The 14,662-nt window shown below is 42.1% G+C and overlaps 1 protein-coding gene and 1 long non-coding RNA gene across 6 annotated transcripts in view; one reads left to right on the top strand and one right to left on the bottom strand.

The window, feature by feature from the left end:
- St3gal3 (ST3 beta-galactoside alpha-2,3-sialyltransferase 3) overlaps window positions 1-14,662 on the top strand; it is a 196,689-nt gene that overhangs the window by 124,318 nt on the left and 57,709 nt on the right. For all 4 annotated transcript variants that reach the window (XM_074080374.1, XM_020156382.2, XM_074080375.1 and 1 more), the window contains one exon: window positions 1,830-1,922. In XM_074080374.1, coding sequence (XP_073936475.1) covers window positions 1,830-1,922 — 93 coding nt within the window. The remainder of the gene's footprint in view (window positions 1-1,829; window positions 1,923-14,662) is intronic.
- The window catches only part of LOC109676930 (uncharacterized), a 46,468-nt gene that overhangs the window by 12,642 nt on the left and 19,164 nt on the right, over window positions 1-14,662 (bottom strand). The window contains exon 3 of one of the 2 annotated variants that reach the window (XR_012449943.1): window positions 12,006-12,558. The exons of the other annotated variant lie outside the window; for it this stretch is intronic. This is a non-coding gene — a long non-coding RNA (uncharacterized lncRNA). Of the gene's footprint in view, window positions 1-12,005; window positions 12,559-14,662 lie in introns of those variants that run through there. 2 annotated transcript variants of the gene reach the window in all.

Raw genomic sequence — 14,662 nt, 5'->3', positions numbered from 1 at the left:
TTGCAGTGCTTATCCTTACCAGCTGCGTGACCCTGGATATGGCTCTTCATCTTTCTGAGTCTCCCGTGTAAATTAGTAATGCACAGCACCCACTCACAGGATTGTTGAGAGGAGTTGCTGAAAACAATCTAGTGCTTTAGTCAGTGTCTAGTCCAAAAGCTTCCAGTAAGTTCAGTAATTGCACTTTTTAGATTTCATTTCCAAAATACAGCTATTTACATAAGAAAATAGTGTTTTTCTTCTGTTAAAACCTTTGACTTTCTTTTGCCTACCAAATAAAGTCCCAGCTTGTCATTCAGCATTTACATTTGCATTTCAGGCTTTGGATTTACTTGGTAGGGAACATTTAAAAATGTAGATTTCTAAAAGAAACACCCATGGATTAGTACAGGTTAATTTATCTGTATTCAATAAGCAGTTACTTATGTAAAGTCCTAGACTAAGACCCCAGGGGTGAATCAGACATGATACCCATCAGACTGTGGCACCATCATTTTCTGGCTGTTCAGTACCAGTACTACTCCCAATGCAACCCCCTCATTCCCTTCAGAGTACAGCATTGAAGACCAGCTTGCCATTAAGCCCAGCCCAGCCAAGCAGCTGGCTACCAGAGAGTTGGCAGTAGGCCCAAGGGTGGGGGTGGAGGAGGGTGAGACTCAGAACTGGCAGCCATCCAGGCTCACTCAGGTGCCCCAGCAGGCAGGGCCTCTAGCCCCAGTGGTCACTGGACCCATTCATGAAGATGTCCTAGTCTTCTCTAAACTGCTTAGGGCAGAATTGTGATAGAGGGCAATGACTCCAGTCCCACATTGAACACATAAGGACATTGAAACCAAGGGTGGCATAGTTACAGTCACATAGCAGCAAAGCCAGGGCTGAAACACAATCTTCTGAAAAGTATTCAGTCTCTGGCTCATGGCTTCCTTAGATTGCCTTGTCTGTAATTTGGAGTACTGGAAGACTGTCAGTGTTGTTCTGTTTTTCAGAAAGTTATGGGGGTCTTGTGTATGCTCATCTCTGTTTGCACCTATACAAGGTGCTTGGGATGGGGGGAATCAGACTCTGATCTCAGGGATTTGCAGTACAGTAAGAGAGACATACTACTAATAATTACCCTACAGGATGGTAGTGCAGATGGGGGTGACCATGTGATATGGATGGCAGGGAGAGAGACTATAAGAGCAGAGAGGCACTTAGCTCAATCTGCAGCTCATGAAGTTATTCCCAGTAAAGTTAGCATCTGTGTATATTGGTGAAGACCTGGTATTAGCCAAGAGGAGAAGGACAAGTAATAATTCCAGGCAGAGAACAGAACATTCTCAACTGTCAGTCAGTCAGGGGCATATCAATAGCCCAGTAAGACACATTTATTGCATATATATTCAGGCCACTATGAATGGTTTCCACTGAGTGTCTCATAGTGGAGTGGAGAGAATAAAAGCACAGGAGGCTGGACACATGAAACATGCCAGAAGTTGGAAAGGGTAGTGCCTCTAGCTATATCACAACTCAAGCAGCTCTATCCTGAAGCCCTCCAAGTGCTACCTGTACAGTCTTGGAGCTTAGATGGAGGTGCTGATTTCCTCAATCCGTTTAAAGCCTATATGTTCCTTTTATAGATTCCCATGGGGGCCTGGTTTATGGATCTATTTCTTTAGGGATGTGTGAGTTTTCCACCCCTATACCCTTAGTATGGAAAGGGCCTGAAGTACCAGTTGTAGGGAATGAAGCTTTTATTCAAGTCTTTAGCCCCTGTAGTTCTTCATAAATTAATAACCCACTGGCTGCTCAGTACCTGGCAAGTTGTGACCTTCCTTCTCTCCCCACAGGCCTGCTGAGTTAGCCACCAAGTACGCAAACTTTTCAGAGGGAGCCTGCAAGCCTGGATATGCTTCAGCCCTGATGACTGCCATCTTTCCCCGGTAAGTGCTCCTGTTTTCTCAGCTGCCTGGACAGCTTGGTCCATGGCCCAGGAGTCAGAAACCTGGCCTCTCACAATGCATCATGTTCTCCTGAGGAAACAAGATTCTGTTGTCATACCATGGAAGCTAGGTATCCACAAAACACACACACGCCACAGAGCCTTGTTTCATTTATTTCTGTTTGATATAGTCAATTATTTAAAATGATCCCAGAACTAGAGCTTCTGAGACCTTTATAATTTCCTGAGTGACAAGCACACAGATTATATAAATGACCAACAAACATCTGAAAAGATGCTTAGCATCACTAATTAGGGAAATGCAAATTAAAACCACAGTGAGATACCCATTAGAATGACTAGTATTCAAAAATAGAAAATTACAAGTGCTGGTAAGAACATAGAAAAATTACAACCTTTGTGTACTGTTGGTGAGAAAAGTAAAATGGTATAGCCACTATGGAAAAGAGTATGACAGTTTCTTTAAAAGATTGATAGTAGGATTACCATATGATCCAACAGTTCTTCTACTGGTTAACTACCCAAAGTAATTGAAAGAAGGAAGTGAAAGAAATAATTTGTACACCCAAGTTCATAGCAGCATTTCTCATAAATTGCCAAAAGTTAGAAACAGCCCAAGTGTCCATTAGCAAAATGTGGTATATATTATAGTGGAATATTTTTCAGTCTGAAAAAGGAAGGAAATTCTGACAAATTACATGAGTGAACCTTGATGACATTATTCTAAATGAAATAACCCAGTCACAGATGGACAGATTTTGTATGATTCTACTCATATGAGGTGCTTAGAATAGTCAAATTCATAGAGACAGAAAGTAGAATAGTGGCTGCCATATGCTGGGAGGAGGAGGAATAGGGAGTTACTGTTTAAGGACTATAGAGTTTCAGTTTTGCAAAATGAAAAAGAGTTCTGAATATTAGTTGTACAACAATGTGAATGTACTTAATACTACTGACATACAAAAAAGAACTAACATGGTAAATTTTATGTTGTATGTATTTTACTATAATTTAAATATTTTAAAGTTTTTTTTAACAAGGGGAAATCTTTTATGCTTATTCACAAACTTTTTTTTATTGTTGATCTTTCTTCCTTTGTGTAGATACATGTTTTCATCTGGGATCCTTTTTCTTCTGCCTGAAGAACCTCTTTTAACATTTTATTGTGGGGCAGATCTGGTGACAAATGAAGTCCTTTTGCTTTGGTTTGTCCAAAGAAGTCTTTATTTACTTTTGGTTTTTGGTTTTAGGTTAGATATATAATTCTAGGTTTACAGTTTCCTTCCCTCCCACTCCACAGTACTTTAACAGTATCTCTATTTTTTTTAAGCACAGATAATTTCTGACAAATTGCCTTCTGTCAGTCTTCATTCTTTTATAGTCGTATTCCCATTTTCTTGTAACTGCTCTTGAAATCTTTCTCTTTACCATGAGTTTTAGCAATTTGAATATGATATACCTTGTTTTGGTTTTCTTTATATTTATTTGGCTTGAGCTTTATTTTGCCCCTTGGTGGTTAGATTTATAATTTGTTTTGTCTGATTTTTCTTTTGTAATATCTATTCTACACCCAAGTTCTTACCAGCATTATTCATAATTGTTAAAAAGTAGAAACAATGATCAGGTGTACTTTTATTTCAGATACTGTGTTTTAATCTCTGTAAGTTCCATTCCAGTCTTTTTATGTCTTTCATTTTATTCTTTATTATCTTCATGTTTTCTTCTGCATTTTTGAGCATATGAAACATTTATAATAGTTGTTTTAACATCCTTATCTGCTAATTCCATCATCTGTCATTTCTAGGATGGTTTCTACTGATTGATTCCCCATCACTACTACCACCACCCATTTTTCTGATTCTTTGTATGCCTGGTAATTTTTATTGAATTCCAGACATGCAACTTTTGCTGTTTTTCTGTACTAGATTTTTGTGTTCCTTTAAATAGTGCTAGATTTTGGTTGGGAATGTAGTTAAGTTACTTGGAACCAGTTGTATCCCTTTGAGGCTTCCTTTTAACATTATTAGGGCAGATCTTTATCAGCCTTTTGTCTAGGGCTATTTTATCCCCATTCCTAATACAGTATTCTGAAAATATACCAAATGCCTTCTGTGTTATGAGGTAATTTCACTCTGGCTAATTAATTTCCACTTTTGTTTGTGTGAATACAAACAATTCCTAGTCCTGTGTGAACATCAGGAATGGTTTGGTCTACTGCTTCCTGGTTTTTGTTTCCTTAGGCTCCAAGTTTCCTCTTATATATGTACCAATCAGTACTTGGCCAAAGAGAGAGCCTTTGCAGACCTACAGAACTTTTTCTGTTGCTCTCTCTTCTACAGTATTCTTTTCCATGAAGTCTTTGACCTTCCTAAACTTTGTTCTGTTTCCTCAACTCAGAAAGGCCACTGAGCTTTATTTAGATTCCCCCATCCCTATACTGCACCAGGCAGTAAGCTAGGCAATTACGGGAATAACTTCATTTGTTTCCCTTTTCTCAGGAGATAGTTCTGTGCCACCTGTTATCCAGAGTTTAAAAGCCATTGTTTATTATATTTTGATTTTTTTTTGTTGTTGTTTTTTAAGATAGGAAGGTAAAAGCTGTCCCTGTAATTCCATAGTGGCTGGGAACAGAAGTTCCCACATATTTTTTTCATAGAATTTCATCGTATAGGTGTACTGTACGATGTATAGTTAATCAGTTCCCTTTTCATGGACAGTTAGACAATTTCCAAACTTCAGTAATAGAAATATTACTTCAGTGAATAAACTTATGTACATCATTTCCCACACATACAAAACTATATAGAATAAAGTGATATTTCTAGGCTAAAAGCTATAGGCATTTTTAATCTTGACAGTTATTGGCAAGTTGTCCTCCATAACAGTTTTTTAATTTACCTACACACATTGTTGCTTATGATAGTGCCTTCCTCTTATTTTCTTCCCTATAGTTTTATTATGTATCTTTACATAATAAAACTTGAACTCAAGCCTACACCTTGAACCACTCTACCAGCCCTTTTTGTGTTAGGTATTTTCGAGACAGGGTCTTGCAAACTATTTGCCTGGCTGGCTTCAAAACACAATCCTAATCTCTGCCTCCATAGTAGCTAGGATTACAGGCATGAGCCACTGGCGCCCAGTTTAATTATTCCAGCTTTTTTAAATTGGCTTTGTGGTTTATTTGGTTTTTTTTTTTTCTTTTGGTAGTACTGGGGTTTGAACTGGCACCCAACTATCTTTACAGCTTTATTGTTTATATATATATAAATTGTTAATCCATCAATTTGGTTGGGGGGGGTTGGTGGCAAGAGTAAGGTTTGGAATTTAGGTTTTTTTGTTTTCCCATGTGGGTAACTAGTATTTCTTGGTATTTTAACAAAAAAAACACAAAATAAATTCAAGTTTTTGATTCCTGTAGCATCAATATTTTAACAGAAAAAGTCTCAATGCAACAGTTTTGATGTGTGTGTTTTGACATGACCCCCCCACCCAAAAAAAACCCCATTAAATCTTCATTGTTCATTTTTTTTGTTTTTGTTTTAAATTTTTATTTTATTCATATGTGCATACAATGTTTGGGTCATTTCTACCCCCTTCCCTCATCCCCTCCCTTACACCCCCCCCCCGTCCCTCCCTCTCCCTCCAACCCCCTCGCTACCCGGCAGAAACTATTTTGCCCTTATCTCTAATTTTGTTGAAGAGAGAGTATAAGCAATAATAGGAAGGACCAAGGGTTTTTGCTAGTTGAGATAAGGATAGCTATACAGGGAGTTCATTTTTATTAACCAAGTTGTGCATGAAGTGTGCATTTTCTTCCTAAGCGTCCCTCCTCCCTAAGCCCACCCAGCACTGACTCCCCACACCTGGGCACAGACTGGGGAGCAGGCAGTATAACGAATGGATGCTGTATGCCAACCTGTCCTGCAGCTCTGAAAAGCCAGCCTGTTCCTCCTCATACCTTTGTGTTGTTTGCTGGCAAATCCTTCTTCCCTCCCATGAAAATTGTATGCCTAGGTGCAGCTTTCTTTAGGGAGAGAGGGAGTGGCAGCAGGTCCAGATAAGCTCAGACTTATTGGTCACCTTCTGTGCCCCAAACTTTAGATTAAGGCTTTTTATCTGTTTGATCTCACGGCATGTGAAGTGTCACCTTTCCTCCACCACTGAGTATATACCCAGTTACTCTTTCCTCAACCTGAACCACTGCAGTGCCTCACACATGTCTCTTTTATTGAACTTGTAATTATTAACTGGTATTTCTTCTTCTACAGAAGGCTATGAATTGGCTGGCAGAGTGGCTCAAGTGTTAGTGTCTTCCTAGCAAGCATGAAGTCCTGAGTTCAAATCCCAGTACAGCCAAAAACAGAAGACTATGAACTTAGCATAGAGTCTTGTTCATAACTGCCAGCACCTAACAGAGCCTTTAGCACATAGCAGATACTTCATATTTGTTTTTTGAATGGCTATTAATTTCTGTCCTCTGAGGGTATAAGAAAGGCTTTAGTGGTCTTTAAGTAACTCTTTTAGAGTTACTGAAGAAAAAGGATTAATATGACATATTCCAACATGTACTTCATTGGAAGAAGATGAATTTTGATTTAAAAAAAAAGTTCTTAAAGTTTTCTCCTTTAACAGACTATATGGTCTTGGAAAAGCCTGAGCCTTACAGAACTCATTAGTCAAGAAAATGAAATGACATATGTCTTGGGGTTATAAATGTTAGATCACTCCAGCAAAAAATAAATAAATTACCAAGTAAATTCTGTTTTATCAGTAATTCATTATAATTAGGTAAGGTTTTTTTGTTTTTTGTTTTAGGAAAAACTTACTGGGGAACTATATATCCCAGAGTAGATCACTTTAGAGTAGATCACTTTAAATGTTTTTTGAAAGAAAAAATATAATTTATTTGAATATAAGTCATTCAAAACCCAAACTGACACACTCCATTTTCCTAGCAATACTTTGCTTCATATATTTGATTAGTTTTTTCACATTGATAAAAGACATGATTCAGGATCATGTCTTTTAGATGGTGATCAATGCGACCGCTCATTTTTGGGTGGCATCCCCAGGCAAAGCCCATGAACAACAGTTTTACCAGAAAGCAGAGCCTTAATCCATGCCATAGCCATGGCGCATAGTAATAGCAGCTGCCACCAACTGTAACTAACATCATCTGTTGAGCACTTACTTGTATCAGGCTCTGAACTAAGACTTTTTTTTCCTGTCTCTTCTGTTTTAATCCTCTTGAAATCATATGAGATGGGTATGAAATAGGTATGAAGAAATGGACGTACAAAGAAGTCAAGCAATTTGCCTGAGGTCACACAGATTGGAAGGGATGAAACTGAGTTATGAACCCAAGTTCTCTGACCACAGAGCATACATGTCTAACTACTGCATTCTACCTCCTCTCACAGCTGCTGTTTTATGGACATGTGACTAATAGCCAAAATAAAGAGATCAACCAAATGCCTGGTGGTAGCAAATAAGGTGTTAGTGTAGATACTGTCCCCTTATCCAACTCTGCAGAAGAAAACTATACTTAAGACACACTTTGCTTTAGGAATAGCAGGGTGTGTGGCATATATTTGTGATTCTCATACTGCTAAGGAATCATTGCCATGATCCGAGCTGGCTGCTTTGTGGAAGGATGGCATTTGAGAACTTGCAGAACTCTGAGGCAGAAAGTTTGAAGTGTTGACATAGTCCCAAGCTGCCTGTTTTAGGACACTTTTGTGAGAAGGTATAGGAGATCTGTTGCACTTCCCTGAGGACTTGGAAAGCTATGGGCTCCTGGCCAGGGTAGCTGGGTATCCAGTATCTCCACATTCTAAAGCCCTTCCCTCTCTGCCCTTCCAGAGAGGATCCTAGGATTTTTATCAGTACAACTTGAGAGAGGCGTGGTAAGATTGAGAGACCTCCTAAGTTAAGTTTTGTTCCATACCATGAATTAAAGAGCACCACTCACTTCTCTACTTCTGCAGAATCACTGTCCTTCCAGACTGGGAGCAAGATGGGCACAGCTACCTCCCCTGCCATGAGTGTGATAAGGACACACCACAGTTGCCTTCTCCATTTCTTCATGTCCCTCCAGCTCTGCATCTGTGTAGTGCAGCCAGCCTCTTCTACTATTTCTTCCTTCCCCCCCTCAAAATGCCCTTGTCCAGAGCAATAAAAATCACTTACAAATGCTACTGGTAGACAGACCTGCCCTTTTTATGATGGCTCTTCCTCCACTTGGAAGCGTTCTTCTCATTAATTCTTTGTCCACCCTCCCTTCCAGTTCCCTTCTGACCTCTCCAATGGTTCCTTCTCATTCTCCACTGCAAATAACCTCCTCTGTGCCCATCCTTCAATATTGATATTTGCCAGAGTTCAAAACAGCCCTCTTACTTCTCCCTCCACCACTTCAGCTAACACACATGATCTGAAGACTGTCAAGTCTGTTTCTCTACCAGTTTCTAACCTAAAGACCCAGCTTCCTGCTGGACAGCTCCACTTTTGAGCTCCACTCAAAAGCATCTCAAACTCTGCCAGATGTGGTGGAGCGTGCTTGAAATCCCAGCATCCGGGAGCCTGAGGCAGAAGGGTCATGAGTTCCAGGCCAGCTTGGATAGGAAGACCCTTGTCTAAAAAAAATAAGAAAAGCATCTCAAGCTCCTTGTCCCTCAACTTTCCAATAAATCAGCCCACATTGCCTATTTCAGTAAATGGCACTACTATCCAATGCTGTCTGAACTAAAAATCTGGGAACTAGTCTTTCTCTTTCCCCCTTCAACTGAATATCCAAGCAGCAATTGAATCCCAACAACTACATAAGACCCTATAATATCTCTTCTCTGAAGTCAGTCCCTTCTGCTCCCCAGTCCTCCAACCTCTCCCACTCCATAGGAACCTTGATTTTCATTTTCTTTACCAGTCCTTCATATCACCAATTAATCACACTCAGGTTTCTCCTGTTCCCTAAAGAAATTGCCACATTGACCTTACCTGCTATGCTGTCTTCCTCATAATAGCTATCTTTTTATTTATTCAACAAAGTGCCACACATTTTTGTAGGTGCTAGATCATCAGCATGTGTAAGATGCCTAAAACCTCTCTTAGAGATGTACATCCTACTGCAAACACAGACAACCCGTGCACACAGTTGTTAGAGCACCTTTATTTGCCAGCCACCATGCTGACCACTGTAGATTCATGACCTCAGTTAGCCTTTACAACAACCCTCTGGAATAAGTGCTGTTGTGTCTATTTTATAGATAAGAAAGCTCTCACCTACCAAGTTATAGTAGCACTGAGCCAGGATCAAACTTACCAACCCTACTGTATGTCCTGACTTACAGCTCTGAACGGTGCACCAATAGGGGAATGCAGACTGTTTTTGACTAGAGAGTGTGTTCAGTGTTTTTGGTCAGTTCTTCCCTGCTTGGAAATCCTTGAGTGCTGGGACTTTCTTCTGGGAAGAGCAGGAATGCTCAGTAACTCAAGCTCTGCTGAGTGTGCAAGGCCAGCCTGCAGGGGCTGACGGACTAAATGCCTGTCCTTGACCTGGATTCTGGTTTGATGCTGAAAGAATTGCTGTCTGTCCTGTTGATTTCTCTGCCATGTGTTCCTTAATCAGAGGAGGTGTTCTAACCTCCTCTGAGAACCAATTCATTTTCTGTTTTGAAGCTAACTTTACATGTTGTATTACTTTACCCCTTCTGCCTCCTTCAGCATTCAAGAAACCAGTACCCTGTACCTACATACCCATCTCTTTCCTCCTTCCAGCCAACAAGAAGTTGTATTTTCTTTGGCGAAATCTCCTTCCTCAGAGGCCTAGGGACCCACACTGCTTTGCACAGGTGAATGTTGTAGACCCACTGCGACCTTTCCCTGGTTATGAATTTATGTGCTGCAGAAGTGCTAAGCTTCAGCCTTTTAACAGTTCCTGATGAGTTCAAGTGTATCTTTTCCCCAGGTCAGGAACTAAGGAGTTCTGTCTTACCCTCCTCTAGCCTAGCAGAATGCCCCAGACAGCATATCAGTCTGTTTGGGGCTTGTTGTGTGTCATGGAATTAAAAGTGATATGAACTGGTTTTTAAGGAACCAAAAAAAAAAATAGTTTTGGATACATTTGTAGCAAGTATATGTTGAAGTTTTAAATCTAAGCATTTAAAAATGGACTTATATTTTACATGTGTATTTAATTTCTCTAAGTGATTTTTTTTTGGTGTCACTGGGGCCTTGAACTCAGTCTCATGCTTGCTAAGCAGGTGCTGATTCCTTTTAATTATATTTATATCCTTTAATTAAATCATATATCCTTCTGTGACAGAATTGAAATGTAAAAAAAACAACCATCCTCTTCACAGATGGCTAAGAAGTGCTGGGCCATGGTGAAAAGAGTACAGGCTTCAGAAGTGGTTGGAGCTGGTGGGCTTAACCTCTCATAGCCTCCCTTTCCCCAACTATACCATTCACCCCAGGGTTAAGTGCATGGAGAAAAGCACTTTTCCAAGCATATACGCCCTGGAGCAGCAAGGACAGAGGAGGCCCTTGACAACAGGAGTGATGAGAGATTGGCTAATGCCTGAGCTATGTCAGGAAAGACAGGGCTTCAGAAGGAAGAGCAGACACACTGGTAGGGGCAAGCTTCTTCCCTAACAGACCAAGCTCAAGGCTCCCTTGACTGGAGAGCAAGAATACTAGAGGTGCTTAGCAGTGCAGTCCCTGCTGAGAGCAGGCAGGCAAGCTGCATTCCTGTGGTATTTAAAGATTGATCTTGTCAGATTAGCAGCTTTGCTTTTGTTGGTTGAGATACAAGATCTCCACGTGGGGAGCTCTTCTGCTTGTGAAGAGCAAAACCTGGTGAAAGCATAGAACGTGATCCTGGCCCTTCTCCCAAGCTGTGTGAGGCTCCTCAGCAAGAGGGAGGGCCCAAGTCTTAGCCCTGCCTGCACGAGTCCTAGGGATGAGGCAGCAGCTCTGCAGAGAACAGAATTCTGACACCTTCTAGACATCATCTTGCTTTCCCTGCTCTGTCTGTACCTAGAGACAAGGTCACTGTGTGGCTGGCCTCCCTGAATAAATAGTGAGAGCTAGAAAGAAGCCGCTGAGCCCTTACTTCTCCCTTCTGGAGGCAAGACACCAGTCTAAGCCCATCCCCATCATAGAGGCTCTCTGTGCCACTTTGCAGAGTCCAGACTCAGGCAAATGAGATAGCCACAGGGGAGGCCCTGGTGGGAGAAAAACACATGGCACTATCACGAAAACATGCTTGTTAACAGCTGGCTGTGGCATCTTTGTGCTCTTGTGTTGGGACCTACCTTTGCCCAAGGTTCCAAGAACTTAAATGGAGTTTCCTGCATCAGGACAACTTGAGAACATAGCTGGAAAACTATGTACAGATGCTGCTAAGTACAGATGCTGCTGTGCTTTTACTCTGCTGCTCAGCCCTCCAGATAGAGTGTCTGGGCCCAGAGTCAGCTCCAAAGCAGACACCCAAATGGGGCAAGACCACCAAATGGGGCAGGGCACATGCTTGGGATATGGGCTTAGAAGCCAACTCCATGGTGTCTAATTAGGGCTGATTTGGTGCCTGCTGTCTCTACTGACCCTGCTCCCTTGAGTCCAAGGTGACTGTGGATCATTGAATTTCTGGCCAAGTAAAGTCTTTCTCTACCTCATTCCTCATTACTCCTGTCCATTCTCATGGACAGCATCAAAACCATCAAGAGCGATTAAGCTCTAGACTAAGCTCAGGATTAAGCTCAGTTTTACGTTTGCCCTTAGAGTGCTTTTGACTCTCCATCCCACTGCCATACTCCTATATCTGTCTCTTGTAGCCCAGAGGCTGTTGCATGCACAGGTGCCCCTAATATTCCAAGTCCCTTCCCGCAGTGGGCTTCTCTCCACTCCTTCCCTACCCCCTGAGGGTGGAGGCAGTGAGAATGGCCACTAGTTAGAGTAGGTCCCATGAGCACATGGGGTTCCTCTGAAGGAAAGAATCCCCATTCAAAAGCAGTAAGAGGGAATAAAGGAGAATGATGGAGAGGGTAAATATATTGTAGGCACTTTTGTAAATGTCACATTGAACCCCCAGTACAACAATGATATGATAATAAAAATATTTTTAAAACATTGATCTGTACTTAACATGGTCAGTAGTTTGGTGGAGCCAGTTTTGCTTGTCATCAGTCTTCCCGGGGTAGAATGAAGAAAAGTACAGGCAAGAGGCAGCAGGGCAGAGTGCATCAAATTGTGTCCCAGTGGTGAAGGAGATTGGGCTTCTGCCCCAGCTTTGTTTCCTGTGGGCTCCAACAAAGTCACTGACCCTCATATAGATGCCTTCCTTTGCAGCCACTCAGATGATTTCGGGGGAAAATACAGAGTTCAGGGGCTATGGGCTGACTGAGCAGAGCTTTCAACACAAACCCAGCTGCACAGGTCCAGGGTGCAGGTTCAGGATGAAAGGGTGAGCCTGGCTTCATCTGTCTCTGTTCCAGTCCTCACTCAGGGACTCCACAGAGGAGAATTTGCCACACATCTGCATCCCAGGGCCAACCTCTGTGGGCAACAGTTCTCTTCCTTGTCCATCCACAAGCTCCTTCCAGGGCAGAGGTTGGGAGCTGAATACAGAAAGGATAGTCTAGGGACCTGGGCTACCCTGTTCCCTCCAGGTAGAGGATGCTCATTTTTTTTCCCCACACATGAATTGGCTACTTACTAGTTACATATCAGACCTTTTCTAAGGGTGTGCTTGGGTTTTAGGAAGCAGATAACTTTGTAGTTAGACAGAAGTGATCTGGCCATGCTCAAACTGTCATCTCTTAGCACTGCAGATCAGGGGAAGTGAGGAAGGATGTCTTTGCCCCTGACCTCACCATGAGGTTACTGATCTTTGTGATTATTTATTATTTATAGTCATGCAATGCCCCCAACAGGCTTATAGTGTCTTATGCTGTCTTAACAAAGACTGAATGCAGCTGGGAGCTTCTCTTTCTTTCATGCAAGTGAAAAGAGAATAGGCTTTGGAATTTGAATTCCAGCTTTGCCACTTAACTAGGTGCATGATGTTGGGTAGATTCCTTAGTCAAGCTGAACTTCAGCCTCCTCATCTGCAAAATGGGAATAGCAGTCCCTACCTCATAGGCAGTTGTAGGGATTATGCGAGATCTCATCTGTGAAGTATGGCCTGGTGCCTGGCCTGCAGTCAGTGCTCAGAAGGAAATTACTGTTGCTGTTCTGTCTTTCCACCCTACCTGCCTTGCCTCTTAGACACCTTTCATTAATATATCCTGACCTAGCCAGGAGCTGTCAGGACTTGTGTAGACTGTGCATACATTCCCAGTTGATTGGCATTTGTTGATACAGGAATGCTGCCACATATCAGGAAGGTGACTATTGGCAGCCACACAGGATGCAACCGATAACTTGTAATTTAGTAAAAAAAAAAAAAAGCTCTGACCGTTTGACAGAGCTGTCAGAGCAATGGATATCTCCCGGTACCTAGCTCCCAGGTGTAAACCAGTGTATTACACCTATGAACTGGGTACGCTAGGCCCCAAATGGGAATGCCTCCCCAATCCTGGCCTTAATAACCACTACTTTACCTTCATAAGCATGGCATCAAGTATTGCAGTCTCTGCTCACAGAACTGCTGTGACATCCTACTCCCCTTAGTAGAGGCCTAGACAAGGTCAATGCTCAGCTTGGTGCACTGTCCACAAACATGTACTGACTGGCCTGCCCCTCCTCACAATCACTTTTAAAACTAACTCAGATGTCACTTCCTCTGTGAAGCTTTTCCCACCATGGGACTCCCATAGCTCTTTGTGTATCTCTCTCTGTAACATTTAGTTCTCTCCTGGATCCTCCACTCATCCTTGTCTGTTTTCATCTTTAAGTTACCCTGTGTTACCACTCAACTGGCTGAATGAACTGGGGACAGCTCTTGTTTCCTTGCCTTTATCTTTCCTGTCACCATAATCTTTGCAGCTGGCTTGGGCTTGGGGAGGTTGCTGAGAGTAAGGGATTCTCATGACCTACTTGTGTGCTCCACCATGTCAAGGCCCGCTGTTCTATAGTGTTCTCCACTCTAGGCTTCCTGCCCAGCAACACCACCACGAACATCAACAGTCGGAAAGTGACTCTGAGAATATATTAAGTTCTAGACTGTTCTTCCTTCAAAACACTGAGTTTGATGGCCTCCCTCAATAGTTGAGACAATCAGGAATTGCATCCCGGTTCATTCTTGTAATGAATTTTTATTAGGTCTCAGGTACTGCATTGGACACTGGGGAGATGGTTTTGAAAAATGTAGACAGGACCTCAGTTCAAGGGAAGTAAATTGAAGTTTTACCTCAAGGTTCTGGTAATATGTAAGTGAACCTGAATAGCAGGGGATTTGACTGAACACTCCCTCACCACTGCATCCCAGGATGTGGTACTAGACTCATCTTTGCTAAGTGAGTGGGACTGTGGGGAGGCCCCAAGCCTACCAAGGCTGGAGGCTGTCACACAGTATCTCTGTGAACTATAGCAGGAATCAAAGGATGATAGCTTTGGAGTCTCAGAAAAACTGGATTGTGAATGACTTTGTATGGACTAGGGCTATAGACAAACAAACAACATCTGAAAAGATGACTCTGAGCCAGTCTTCTTGGCATATTCACCCAAGACACACCCAAACAAAAGGCTGTTGATGACATTTCTTCTGCACAAGTCACGAAA

Source organism: Castor canadensis, chromosome 7 (genome assembly GCF_047511655.1).
Source record: "Castor canadensis chromosome 7, mCasCan1.hap1v2, whole genome shotgun sequence".
Lineage (NCBI taxonomy): Eukaryota > Metazoa > Chordata > Mammalia > Rodentia > Castoridae > Castor > Castor canadensis.
The sequence above is the reverse complement of the archived record's forward strand: the minus strand, read 5'-3'. Positions and strand labels throughout refer to the sequence as shown.